General features: G+C 44.3%; 1 protein-coding gene across 1 annotated transcript in view; it reads right to left on the minus strand.

Annotated features, from left to right (window-relative positions):
• Positions 1 to 311: 311 nt before the first annotated feature.
• The window catches only part of fbln2 (fibulin 2), a 212,804-nt gene continuing 199,201 nt past the window's right edge, over positions 312 to 13,914 (minus strand). Inside the window, exons 20-21 of the mRNA XM_055648332.1 lie at positions 4,530 to 4,653; positions 312 to 2,376 (exon numbers count right to left, since the gene is read on the minus strand). Coding sequence (XP_055504307.1) covers positions 2,019 to 2,376; positions 4,530 to 4,653 — 482 coding nt within the window. The 3' untranslated portion in view covers positions 312 to 2,018. The remainder of the gene's footprint in view (positions 2,377 to 4,529; positions 4,654 to 13,914) is intronic.

Below are 13,914 nucleotides of genomic sequence, written 5' to 3' on the forward strand. Positions count from 1 at the left end.
AGGCAAAGTCTTATCTCTCCTGCACTCCTCATTCTCCTCCCGATGTCAGAGTCAAAGCCCCCAGCGGGCGATGGTAAGTGTCCCGTGGCCATTAAAGCCGCGCCGGGTGATGCAAGGCCGCGCTCAGGGTCTTGGTGTTGGAGCCCCTGGCGTGCGCTAGCAAGTCCCGCGGCCATTTAAAGCCGCGCCGGCGATGTAAGGTCCCGCTCCAGGTATCGTTTTAATCTCATTCTCCTCACCGGTGTTTCACATCAGTGAACTTCAACATGCCATAGTACCCATGTAAAATTGCACAAAATAATAACAAATACTTTTATATAAAGACTTACTTTATTTCCTATTTGAGGTCTATGCCCATGTTTAATAACTGGTCCTTACATGGTCAAGAGTGGCAAAGTTTGAACCCTTTGAGGGTTATCACGGCAGAATAAACTTTCATCTGACAGCAAAGAGTCTCAAGTTTCAACATTACTCAATGAGAAAAAGTGTAAACATTACTTAACTTTTAGATTTGATGTACATTTTCAGTAAATATCTGCCGTGCCAAAGAAAGTACGATATAATGGCTGTGAAAAGTAGAACTACAAACACGATTATTCCATTCCATTAAGATAGCATTATTAAAAGAGAACATTTTTTTTCCCTGTTTATATTGTCTTTGAAGTTTTCTGGTCTCACATAAAATGTTATTCTCACACTGATCATTTCATTCGATAAAAAACTCAACATGTGAGGGCAAACAAATCTATTTTAAAGTTAGCATTGTCTAGAATAGAATATCTTTAAAAAAAATGTATTCACTACTAAAATCATATGGAAATATAACTAGTCAACAGACACGAGGCATTAAGAAAGTCCTATTATATGGTCCACTTCAAGAGACAATGGGTTTCAATTCTCTTGGGTGGTAGAACAAAATATCGTTTTCATCTCATTCTCTGTTTTGTGGGCAAAGATTGATGATTATTACAAGTCGACAACTGTCCTCAAACTGAGTGGCTTGATTTGGCATTTCAGAGGCACTTATGAGACAACATCAAGTCCATGGATCTAAGGTTCACCTGAAGATCAGATCAGGGCAAGATTGCAGATTTATTTCCATTAAGTGACATGAGCAAACCACATGGGTTTGTTAATGACGGCCTGGGAGCTCCGTGGCTGCTTTGATCCTAACTTTTGTTCCATATTGGTTTAATAGACAGAATTTAAATTTTAACTCATCTTTCAGGTGAATTTGTCCAGAACTCAGAGTGTTTCCATATAACTATGCAACTCCTTGTCTACAGGTTTCACTTCCTTCCCATTACCAAGAGCGTGCACTTCTATCCAACATAAATCTACACCAAAAACTTGCTCCTTTTGCTTCAAAAAGAAATTTGCTTCATTTCCTTTCAGGTGGGTGCAAAGTCATTTTAATTTAATTTATCGTCATAACTTCCCACACCAATGATGACTGACTTCATTGTGATTGCTGTCACTGCAAAGTGTGATTGCAAAACACGTGAGATTTTTTTTAAAACAAACACTCTTTCACGAGGCAGTGCACATCAATCTTCTGAATTTGTTAAAAAATCTGTATCCTTTTACATTTATTCTGATTGAAATTTTGGATTGAATGTACATACAAGGCTATGGAGCTGCTAAATAATTTGTCTCGTATGCCGATATTGGACATTAATGGTTCTAGGAATATAATTCAGGTAGTCTGAACCATATATATGGAGCACAGTGTAATTCAATTACTTTGCAAGCATCAGTTCATACCCTGGTAGCAACAAAATGGGAGATACAGTGAATAAAGTTCCCAAGGTGACACTGGGAATAACTTTGACCATGGTTAAAATGTTAAATAGGTGATATTGATTCAGCCGCTGAGGTTTCATTTCTATTGACATAAAAGTCAATAAACCCTGTCCTCTCCCCCGCACTTCATTTAAGTCAACTGGCCTTGTGAGCGATCTAGTGTCAAGCCTTTAAGCAAAAAAGTTATATCAGATACAACGGCGACAGTGTTTGCGTTAGACAGGATGAGCGGTGACAAATACATAAATTTTAGCCAGGAAGGAAGTGAAGGTTCCTTGTCGCCAGAGTTTCATTTCGACATCCAGCAAAAAGTCTTTGGATTCCATGAGTTGCCGTTGTATGTAGACGATTCCAGTGTAAGCGTTTAGCTTCCGCGTGCTGAAGTAGTTCTCGGTATTCCCTTTAATAATGGTCAGCACGATGTTATCTCCTATGTAGGCTGGTGACGGTGCAATGCGAAAAATGGTGCTTGGAACCTGGACATTGGTCGGCAGGGTCAACTGGTAATAGGTGATTCTGATAGGTATGTTCTGGCAGTCCATGAAATTGGGACACATAATGCGTTCACAGCGCCTGAGAAACAAAGATTGATTTATTCACCATTGCATAATAAGCAAAATAAAATGTCATAAGGTCATAAGTGATTGGAGCAGAATTAGGCCATTTGGCACATCGCGTCTACTCCGCCATTCAGTCATGGCTGATCTATCACTCCCTCCTAACCCCATTCTCCTGCCTTCTCCCCATAACCTCTGACGTCTGTACTGATCAAGAATCTATCTATCTCTATTAAAAATGTCCACTGACTTAGCCTCCACAGCCTTCTGTGGCAATGACGTCCACAGATTCACCACCCTCCTCTGACTAAAGAAATTCCTCCTCATCTCTTTCCTAAATGAATGTCCTTGAATTCTGAGGCTATGACCTCTAGTCCTAGACTTTCCCCACTAGAACAAATGTTCATCATTAAGGAAACATCAGTCCATATATTTAAGTGTACGTAACCTGGTATTCCCATGCGATCTCCTATCCAAGTACTAATTATTCTTCCTGGGAGCCGGTCCCACAAAATATGAGACATTAACTCAATCATTCAGATTTCTCCACAAGATGCAATGGTATTGTTGCAGGAAAATTATTATTCACACCCTGTAACGTCTGTGCTGTGCATGAGATGAAGCGGTGGTTTGTTTCATTCATGCTATTTATAGATAGAATGTGTACCGTGATCCCAACCTACATGGCAAAAGATGCCTGTAGCTGGTAGATCAATCCTTCTGAAGACTGACACAAAATGCTGCAGTAACTCATTATCTCTGGAGAGGTGCATCCAGAGAACCTCCATGAACCTCTGGACAGGCAGCATCTCTGGAGAGGTGTAATGGGTGACGTTTCGGGTCGAGACCCTTTGTCCGACGACCCAAAACGTCACCCTTTTCTTCTCTCCAGCGATGCTGCCCGAGTTATTCCAGCAATTTGTGTCTATCTTCAGAGTAATCCAGCATCTGTATTTCCTTCCTGCACAAATCAATCCTGCTGCTCTCCCAAATGTTCATTTATGTGTACGGACTGTCCATAAGTGGGGCGTTTGTAACCTGGCAATGCCCTGTAATATTAAATCTCCTATTAACATTTTTGTTGATCCACCTCCAGGGTGCTCTGCTTAATATTTTAATTAATTTCATATTCTGGATTGTATCCCTAGTGGAGAACCCAGCCTCTATATATGAAGGGTAGTGACTGGTGTCAGCAGGTAGCTACGCCAACAGGTATCACCTGACGGGTCCCTCACTGTCTTTCACTGGGACTATTTCAAATGAGCACTGAGCTGATGTATTTACAGAATAACCAGGGTTAAAATAGCCAGGGTCACCAGCCACTTTGTAATATATCTCAATTCCAAACATAGGGAGATAACCATGAGAGCTGTCTGAACTCTCAGTCTCACTTGCTGATCCTGCCATTCATCAACCAAGCAACCTTGTACTGCTCTGTATATTTTCTGCAGTTCTTATCTTTCAATCTCAATAGGCTCCCGACTTCAACATCGGGAACCTGGGAGCTCCAAACCGGCGCGGCCTTGTCGACTTCGGAAGCCGCGGTCTCCGGTAAGGAAGCGGCCGTTCCAGGTGGCCCAGCCGCTGAGAGGACTCTCCCGACGCCGGGGCAACAGCACCCGGCGAGAACGGCCAGGAACATCGGGCCTCCGTAGAGGCAATAGCGGAGGCCTCAATAGGCCTGACTTTGGGAGAACTGGGGATGGGGACTGGACATTGTGCCTTCCCCCACAGTGGTAACCATTGTGGGGGGATGATTTTTTGTGTGTAAGTGATTATTTTAGTTTGTGTCCAAGATGGCTGTCGGAAGGGAGAGTGTACGCTGGCGTGGTTTAGCTGCCGCTGCTCTCTCTTCACATTGTGTTTTTGATTTTTTTTTTTGTCTTTGGATCGAATTCTGTCTTTAATTTGTGTATTGGTGATGTCTTTATTATTTATTTTAGTCCGATTATATGTTTTTTACTCTTGTTAAATTCTGTAAGGTGTTCTTGAGACTTTTGAAAGGCGCCCATAAATAAAATTTATTATTATTATTATTAATAGACAATAGGTGCAGGAGTAGGCCATTCAGCCCTTCAGCCAGCACTGCCATTCAATGTGATCTCGATTGCAACACCATTTAAAATCAGCTTTACCGTCCATGATAACTGGAAGCGACATAGGACTTACATGTCAGATGCTTTTCTGTAGTTCGGTGGGCAATCAATATATGGACATTTGAAGCCCCCTTGGACGTTGAAGCAGGTTTCGGTTGACGTACAGTTGTGAGTCCCTATAGCACATTCATCGACATCTGTGGGAAATTAAGCAAAATACTTAGGTTCAATCACTTACCTAGAAAAGCGTGCAAACTAAAAATGTTATAACAATAATCATATCTTTTATTGTCATTGCACATAAGTGCAACGAGATTTGGTATGCAGCTTCCATCCGATGCGATAACTTAAATAACTAATAACATTTATATTTAGATATCCCGAGAACATGGTTTGTAAAAAGAACATTACAACAGTAAAATAGTCAAAATAGTTCAAACAGACTAAAGTGCAGATGTGTCTGTGCGACGTGACCATCCGAGGGAGACAGTCCATGGGGGGTGGAGGGCACTCAGCTACAGCTCTGGGAATAAAGCTGAGTGAAGTTGTGGTCTGATGGCAAGAATAATGCAAAGAAAAATATTTTTCTTACGATGCAATATGATAGAACTTTAATTATCCCAGGGGTGAAATTGATCGGCCAACAGTCAATAAAAACACAAATTACATGAAACATGAAATTAAGGTAATGAGTGGAAAGGCTTGGGGAACGTGCAAAGATTTTGGGGGGGGGGGATTCAGTTTCAGTCTCAGTCTACCCCACGACAGAGGGGGGGAGGAGTTGTACAGTTTGATAGCCATCAAAGTTGTACTGCATCTTGGAATTCTTTAAATTGTCATTCTATAGGTGAACTATGTTAACACAGGAACTCTGCTGACAACCACAATAACAAATGCAATGAATAATGAGCATCATTACAATGACACCTAGTTTTTGAGATGAAGTTTCAAGCTTTGCTCAAAATTGCTGGTTGGTCTATAGTGGAATATTGAGGAGTAACTCAAATGACACGAAGATAGACACAAAAAGCTGGAGCAACTCAACGGGTCAGACTGCACCTCTGGAGAGAAAGAATTGGTGACGTTTCGGGCCAAGACCCTTGTTTAGACTGAGAGTCAAGGGAAAGGGAAACGACAGATGTAGATGGTGATGTAGAGAAATGTAGCCTGAAGAAGGGTCTCGTCACCAATCATCACCTATTCTTTTACTCCAGGGATGCTGTCTGACCCGCTGAGGTGCTCCAGATTTTTGTGTCTGTCTTTTGTTTAAACCAGCATCTGCAGTTCCTTCCGACCCAATTCAAATAGCACCATGTGTTTAACACTGGGTCAGTTTGTAGGCAACTATGGTTGAGTCAAAAGTGAAGCATATTCACTGTGGAAAAAATTAGGTCCATGTATTTTAAATCTAACAGACGATAACCCCAACTAATATATGGTTGAGTGGAAAAATCATCAACATCATTACCAACACCTCTTCAGGGGCCTCCTCAATGTGAAATAGTCTAGTTGAAGGTAAGCAGCATTCCTTCTGCTGGGCTCCACAAGGAAGCAGGAAAGCAGACCCACTCATCCTCCCCTAGGAAGCTTTTTCTTTAGTTTAGTTTAGAGATATAGTGCGGAAACATACCCTTTGACCCACCGAGTCCACGCCGACCAGTGATCCCCGCTCATTAACACTATCCCACACACGCAAGGGACAATTTTCACGTAAACCAAGCCGATTAACCTACAAACCTGTCTGCCTTTGGAGTGCGGGAGGAAGCCAAAGATCCCGGAGGAAACCCACACAGGTCACAGGGAGAACATACAATCTCCGTACAGACGGCACCCGCAGTCGGGATCAAACCCGGGTCTCTGGCGCTGCAAGCGCTGTAAGGCAGCAACTCTACCGCTGCCTGTTTGTAGAGGCGAGGGATAAGAGGGAAGTGTCTATTCCAACAAAGAAGGTGTGCACAGCCTTGGATGATCAGCCATGATCATTTTGAATGGTGGTGCAGGCTCAAAGGGCCGAATGGCTTTCCCCAGTGCACCTATTTTATGTTTGCCGAGTTTGTAATATCCAGGGTGAATGAAATTCTTCATTGGCCACTGCTGTAGGTTGTTCTCACCACTCACACAATAGGCTCCACTGATGTCAAGCTGTTCTCATTTCCTTCTTCTCAGGAATACTCATCAGCAGTGCTTCACACACCTCCTCCAGTATTCTGATATATTCATTTGCTAAATACCCCCTCTGTGTTCACATCCCCGGTAGAGAGGCGTGACATGCCATCTTTCACTCTCAGCCCAAACCCTTGACTCAGCCTTACTTCCATTTCAGTATGTTCTTCTTGTACAGAAACCTTGCAGAATAAGCAGCTTCCTCAGTGCTCATTCCACACTCTTGCCCTCACTTCCCCTTTAATGTCTATCTATCCTCCTTGCAACATCTTGTACAGGAGACATAATCTGGCCCCTGTTTACCAACGTTTAAGAAACAGTTAGACTGGTACATGGATAGGACAGGTTTAGAGGGATATGGACCAAATGCAGGCAGGTGGGACTAGTGTAGCTGGGATATTTGGCCGGTGTGGGCAGGTTGGGTAGAAGGACCCATTTCCATGCTGTATCACTCTAAGACTCGATGTGTTAACACTCTTGGAACTGAGGAACAGCATGTGGCCAAGATGGTTTTCAGTAATATGTCTGCTTTCATTACGTTTGGAAGGATGCACAACTGAACACCATAGGAGAAATTGAAATAGCAAATTGAAATAACCCTGAGTTAGATGGAGCTCTAGGGCCTTGTGGAATCCAGGGAGATGGGGAGAAGGCAGGAACGGGTTATTGATTGGGGACGATCAGCCATGATCACAATGAATGGTGGTGCTAGCTCGAAGGGCCGAATGACCTCCTCCTGCACCTATTTTCTATGTTTCTAGGAGACGGCTAGACAGCCTCTTTTTTCTGCATGGGGATTTTCACCAGGGTTGCCAAGGTCCATTGAAAGTGGGAATGATAATGAACACAACTTCCTAAAGTATCAGTTCATCACCGAACACCATAAACCTCCACTCTTGAACACACACAGATCCATTCTCATTAATATCAACCCTCTGCCTACGAGATTTCCAGCAGTTACCTGCCTGCCTCGTACTTACACTCATTGCTGTGGCCAACAATGTTTTGGTCCTGAAGGAGGGGGAGAAGGCATGCAGTTGTCAAGGGTGAACTTAGCATATAATCATATTGAGTGTCTCTCTTCCATAAGTTCACATCTGTTCACTGTAACATTTCCACTCCCACCCAGACGCTCCATATATCACGTCTGGAGTGAAAATCACTTCCTTTTTCACACAGCCAGTGTTATTTTACTGACTGTGCCAGAATATTTGTTAAAGCATGAAACAAGCATTATTCATTTGTTAATTCAATCTGTACATGGTGAGCAGTCTGCTTGAGGAGATTTTACATCCAGTACTGGCTGCAATAGTAGGAAAAAGAATGGTAATATTTTCCATATTTGACGATTGCCCAATCATGAATGGTTCTAATTACTTCCATCCTTTTGGGGTACGGCAATTCATCATTGCATCAATCTACCTTTTCGACGCAAGATATACACGGTGAATATCTTCTCTTGGAACAAGACGAGGTTGAAATGGATGGTAAACACAAAGCAAGGCACAGAGCAGAGAGATCATATGTGGGTCCAATGGGAATACTAATTCAAGAGGCATCAGAAAGTCTACCATCTTTCCTTTGCTATTTCAACATATGTACAGTATTTGCTTGTGAACAGTGAGTTATTAACATGCTGCACTACGCTAGAAAATAGAACTAGGGGCAGTGCGGTGGTGCAGTGGTCGAGTTGCTGCCTTGCAGCGCCAGAGACCCGGGTTCGATCCTGACTACGGGTGCAGTCTGTACGGAGTTTGTACGTTCTCCACATGACATGCGTGGGTTTTCTCCGAGATTTTCGGTTTCCCCCCACAGTCCAAAGAGATACAGGTTTGTAGGTTAATTGGCTTGGTATAAATGTAAACTGTCCCTCTACTGTGTGGGATAAGTGTTAATATGCGGGGATCGCTGGTCAGGTTAAACTCGGTGGGCCGAAGGGCTTGTTTCCACGCTGTAGCTCTAAACTAAACTGTTTTGTCCTGAACCCTGGCCTAATAGAGAGCAGACAAGCAGAGGTTCCTTTACCTTTCGAAAATACTTAACATAATTAAGTCAGAAGCATGAACCATAATATTATTATCATCTTCTGCACATTGCTGTGCAGATGTCCATTCCAAGCCAATAGCCAGATTTACTGAGAGTGGGTTTGTTGCTGAACAGTACATCATTCTCCCCGGCACTGCTCCAGTTCTGGCACACATTGTGAAAGGCCTGGATAGAGTGGATGTTCCCACTAGTGGGAAAGTCTAGGACCAGAGGGCATAGCCTCAGAATTAAAGGACGTTCCTTTGGGGAGGAGATGAGGGGATAGTGCCAGTGGATGCCTGGGGAAACCAAGTTCCGTAGACTTTAATAATTAGTACTTGGATGGGAGACCACTTGGGAATACCAGGTTATGTACACTATATATATATGGACTGTTGTTTCCTTAAAGATGAACATTTGTTCTAGTGGGGGAGTCTAGGACTAGAGGTCATAGCCTCAGAATTAATGGATGTTACTTTAGGAAGGAGACGAGGAGAAATGTATTTAGTCAGAGGGTGGTGATTCTGTGGAATTCTTTGCCACGGAAAGCTGTGCAGGCCAAGTCAATGGATGTTTTTAAGGCATAGGTAGATTCTTGATTAGTATGGGTGTCAGGGGCTATGGGGCGAAGGCAAGAGAATGGGGTTAGGAGGGAGAGATAGGACAGCCATGATTGAATGCCGGAGTAGACTTGATGGGCCGAATGGCCTAATTCTGCACCTGTCACTTATGAACACTGCTGCATATGCAACTTAGGTCATAGTAAGCTCCACGGCACAGTCACTCTTTACACAAATCATGGCCTGGACCATCGGATCTCCGAGTGCAACCCCACAAGACCAATAAAATCCTGAAATCCAATCTAATAAAAGGAATTTATCTTGTTCAGTCACCTTGGAGGCCTTAATACCCATCTATTTTTCATAGCTTTATGAGTTGTCAGCTGTTTAGAGGCGATGTCAGCTTTACAATTTATGATTGGGATAAACATTAATTAGGAAGAATTTAGCCTCCCTGAGATCAGATATGAAGAATACATTATTTGCAACTTTAATTTGCTTAATTAGATTCAATTTAACAAATCAATTATTGTTGAATTGGATTATTCTGGGTTCCTGAATTTCTTCCTGGATTATTCCTTGTAAGGAATAAGAAGGCAGCCATGGGTTATTGATTGGGGACGATCAGCCATGATCACAATGAATGGCGGTGTTGGCTAGAAGGGCCGAATGGCCTCTTCCTGCACCTATTTTCTATGTTTCTAGTTTATTTTCAGAATTTTTCCAGAACAGAGTCATATGGGTTGTACAACATAAAAACAGGCCCTGTAGGAAGGAACTGGAGATGCTGGTTTAAACTGAAGATGGACACAAAAAAGCTGGAGTAACTCAGTGGGGCAGGCAGCATCTCTGGAGAGAAGGAATGGGTGACGTTTCGGGTTGAGACCCTTCTGCAGACAATCTTACTCTTATGTGATCCCATCAGTAGCTGGATATCCATCTTTCCCGAAGAGCGACCCCTTTACTTTGCACTTAACCTTCACACAAGTCAAACAGATCTAGGAATGTTCGGCCATGATCAGTGATCAGCCATGATCACATTGATTGGCGGTGGGTGAGGATGGGTGAGGATTCGGGTCAAGACCCCTTCTTCAGGGGAAAGGAAACAAAAGATGTAGACAGAACAAATGAATGAAAGATATCCAAAAATGTAACGGCAATAAAGGAAACAGGCCATTGTTATCTGTGATCTAGGTGAAAATGAGTTACAGACAATGAGACTCAACAAGATGACTTTAAAGCTGGGACGACGGGTTTGGGAGATGGAGAGAGGGGGGAGGGGGGGGGGGGGGGGGGGGGGGGGGGGGGAGAATGCAAGGTTATTTGAAGTTAGATAAATACATACATACTGTTGGTTTTTAGAGAGTCAAGAGAGTCAATTTAATTGTCATTTGGACCCCTGGAGGTCCAAACGAAATGCCGTTTCTGCAGCCATACATTACACACAAATAGACCCCAGACACAACACAATTACATTTTACATAAACATCCATCACATTGCTGTGATGGAAGGCCAAAAAAAACTTATCTACTGCACTCTCCCCCTCCCCCCCCCCCCCCCCCCCCCCCCCCCCCCCCCCCCCCCCCCCCCCCCCACCCCCCCCCCCCCCCCCCCCCCCCCCCCCCCCCCCCCCCCCCCCCCCCCCCCCCCCCCCCGATGACAGAGTCAAAGTCAAAGCCCCCGGCTGGCGATGGCGATTGTCCCCCGGCCATCAAAGCCACGCCGGGTGGTGTGAGGTCGCACACCGGGTCTTGGTGTTAGAGCCCCCGGCGTGCGCTCGCAGAGTCCCGCGGCCATTCCAAGCCGCACGGTGCAGTGATGTTAGGCCCCGCTCCAGGAGCTCTTCGACCCCGCAACTCGGGCGGGAGAAGTCACCGTTGCAGGAGCCCTGAAAAGCGGTCTCCCTCCAGGGACCCGCGGGCTCCCGGTGCCGCCGTCCGCCAGACCCGCAGTTGCAGCTTCCGAATCTCCGGAGGTCGGGCCGCAGCAGCAGCAGCAGCGCTCCACCACCGCTCAACCCGCTCCGGCCTCGGCCAGCTCCGCGACGGTGAGGTGAGCAGTCGGCACCAGAGTCCCCGGCTTCTTCTGCTGGAGGCCGCTCCTCGTTGCAGCCCCAACGACAATGGAGACCCGACAAGAAAAGGTCGGGTCTCCCATGCAGGGAGAGATTTAAAAGTTATCCCCTCCCCCCCACCCCCCCCCACCCCCACACACCCCCCAACAAAAAAATAACAAAAACTACATAGAAACATAGACAAAAAAATAATAAAAAGGCGGACGGGCTGCAGAGGCCGCTGCTGACGTGAGTCGCGCCGCCTACTCAGCTACACAAGCGAAATATGAGGCTTTGTGACTCATTGTCATCATGCCTATCTATACTAATCCCGTTCACCTACAGTAATTCCATATGTTTCTGTGCCCTGCTCATTCAGGTAGCTGCCAAGATGCCTCTGAAATGCTGATACTTTTCCTGCCTTCACCATGTCATTTGGCAGCACATTCCAGTTACACAATGTATGAATAGGATGGAAGGAATTAAAACCATCCAAAACTGAGCGATCTTCAAATATCTAAAATATTGCTAATCCCTTAATCTTCTAGGGAGACAGTACTTGGTTTACCAATCCGCCCCCCCCCCCCCCCCCCCCCCCCCCCCCACCCCCAACCCACCAACCCGCAATCATCTAGATCCCCTTTAAACCTCCTCTCTCTCACCTTAAACCTATGCCTTCTAGTTTTAGACACTGTTCCCATGGGAAACAGTTATCGACCCCATCTACAGCCCTCATCATTTTATATACCTCTGTCATGTCACTTTTTGACCTCCTTCGCCAGGCCGGGAAAGGATGCGAACGGTTGTTACGACAGGCGGTGTCTGTAAGATTGACGCTATACGCGAAAGCTGGTCAGAGATCACAGACTTAGTGCGAGACGTTGTTATCGCAGCAATCCGACAGGCGTGCTCCGCTTGAATAACAGGTGAATGTAACGGAGCAGTTCATCTCTTAACTTGTTATTAAGCATACCTCCAACAATCTTGTCACAGATGAGTTCATCGCACAAATCACGAAATTGGCAACGTGCAGCCATGTGTTTTAAGCCGCTAATAAAACATTCTATCGGCTCACCAATCTGTTGCATATGAGCGTAAAACTTGGTACGTTCGATAATGTAGTTCAAGGTGAGGTCACACAACTGTCTGAACTTTGCAAGTAGGACAGCAGGGTCATCAATCATCTCTTCAGGCACTTGGATCTGTCCATTTGCATCTAAAACAGCAGGCTGAAATGTGAAACTGTCCACATGTTTCATTGCCTCTGGGCCAGCCAGGTTGAGTAATACAGAAGCACCTACATCTGGAGGATCATTGCCGTGAACGACGCGAACCTAGTGAATGTAGTTGCACTCAAAAAGGTGCCAGCGTTCAGCAATTTCAGAGTCAAAGATCAGAGGACTAGGACGGCAAGACAAGTCTGCCATGATAGAGATAACTGGCACATAAAACAAATATAAAAAAACAAAATCCGATTAACGTGAACAGAGTAGGTAAGACTAACTCTCTGACACCATGTAATGAGTTGAGTCAAACATACATCAACATACAACATATGTTTATTAAAGTCCACTTACAGCATCGGTCCGCAGGGCATTACGGTTCCTAGCAGCTACTCATACTGAATGGCGTAGGCAAGCTCTTGGTAATATGAATCGCATATTAGGCGGAGCAACTACTAACAAGTACTACAATTGGTTAGTAGGAAATAACCAATCTACAAAAGTATACTACATTAAATGTCCAAAGTTGCTGGTTGCACATAATTACTAGCATTTTTTTCAAATTATCTGGTGTTAAACGTCTTTCTACCTCAGCTGAGATCACTGGTGCATACACAAAACAAGCTACCAAATCTATATTCATGTCGATATCTTGTGCATTACAACTACCTTTGAGAACTTTAGCTATGTTTTGTATTTCTTCAAGATCTTTGTTAGCTAAAATCATTCTCACATTTTCCTTGTATATCTTTACCTACATCGCCAGGAACTTTACGAATATCGGCAGTTACTTTGTTGAAAACCTGCAAGTTATTCACTAATGTTTCGCCACATTCCTCAAGGGAAGTGATAGCTTGTGGGAAGTTTGCAAAATTGGAAACAAATAAACTCAAGATCGCGGTGGAGGGACATTTTCTGCATGATTTCACTGACGATCCTGACTGCAGCAGATTCTTCTTCTTCAAAACAGTTGACGATTTATTTTACCTTTTTAAAATTTGCTGCATAGTAGAGTACAGCAGAGAGCCACGTACCCCACCTAGTCAAAATGGGCTGAGGAGGTAGCAGAATCTTGGGTGCCATTTCCTTGAACAACTACACACGTGACGGTATTTGAGGACGATTTACTTGACATTAGAAACTATGCGATCGACATTTGGAAACAAGCTACGTCTATCCTTGACAATTCTGTGAAGTCCTTGAGCTAAGCATGTCAAATGCAACATTTTGGGGAATACAAATTTAAGAGCACAAGCATCTTTTTTCATGTACGTAACTGCATCAGTCACAAACAGAACAACATTCTCGTGTTTTATACCTTCTGGCCAAAGTACAGCAAGTGAAGATGTAAACAACTGAGCAATAGTTGAGCTGACTTCTCCAGTACTTCAGATGTCAACAAATACTCCTTTGATGGTTGACCTGCCTCCAGT

The sequence above is a fragment of the Leucoraja erinacea genome, chromosome 16 (genome assembly GCF_028641065.1).
Source record: "Leucoraja erinacea ecotype New England chromosome 16, Leri_hhj_1, whole genome shotgun sequence".
In the NCBI taxonomy this organism is placed as follows: Eukaryota; Metazoa; Chordata; class Chondrichthyes; order Rajiformes; family Rajidae; genus Leucoraja; species Leucoraja erinaceus.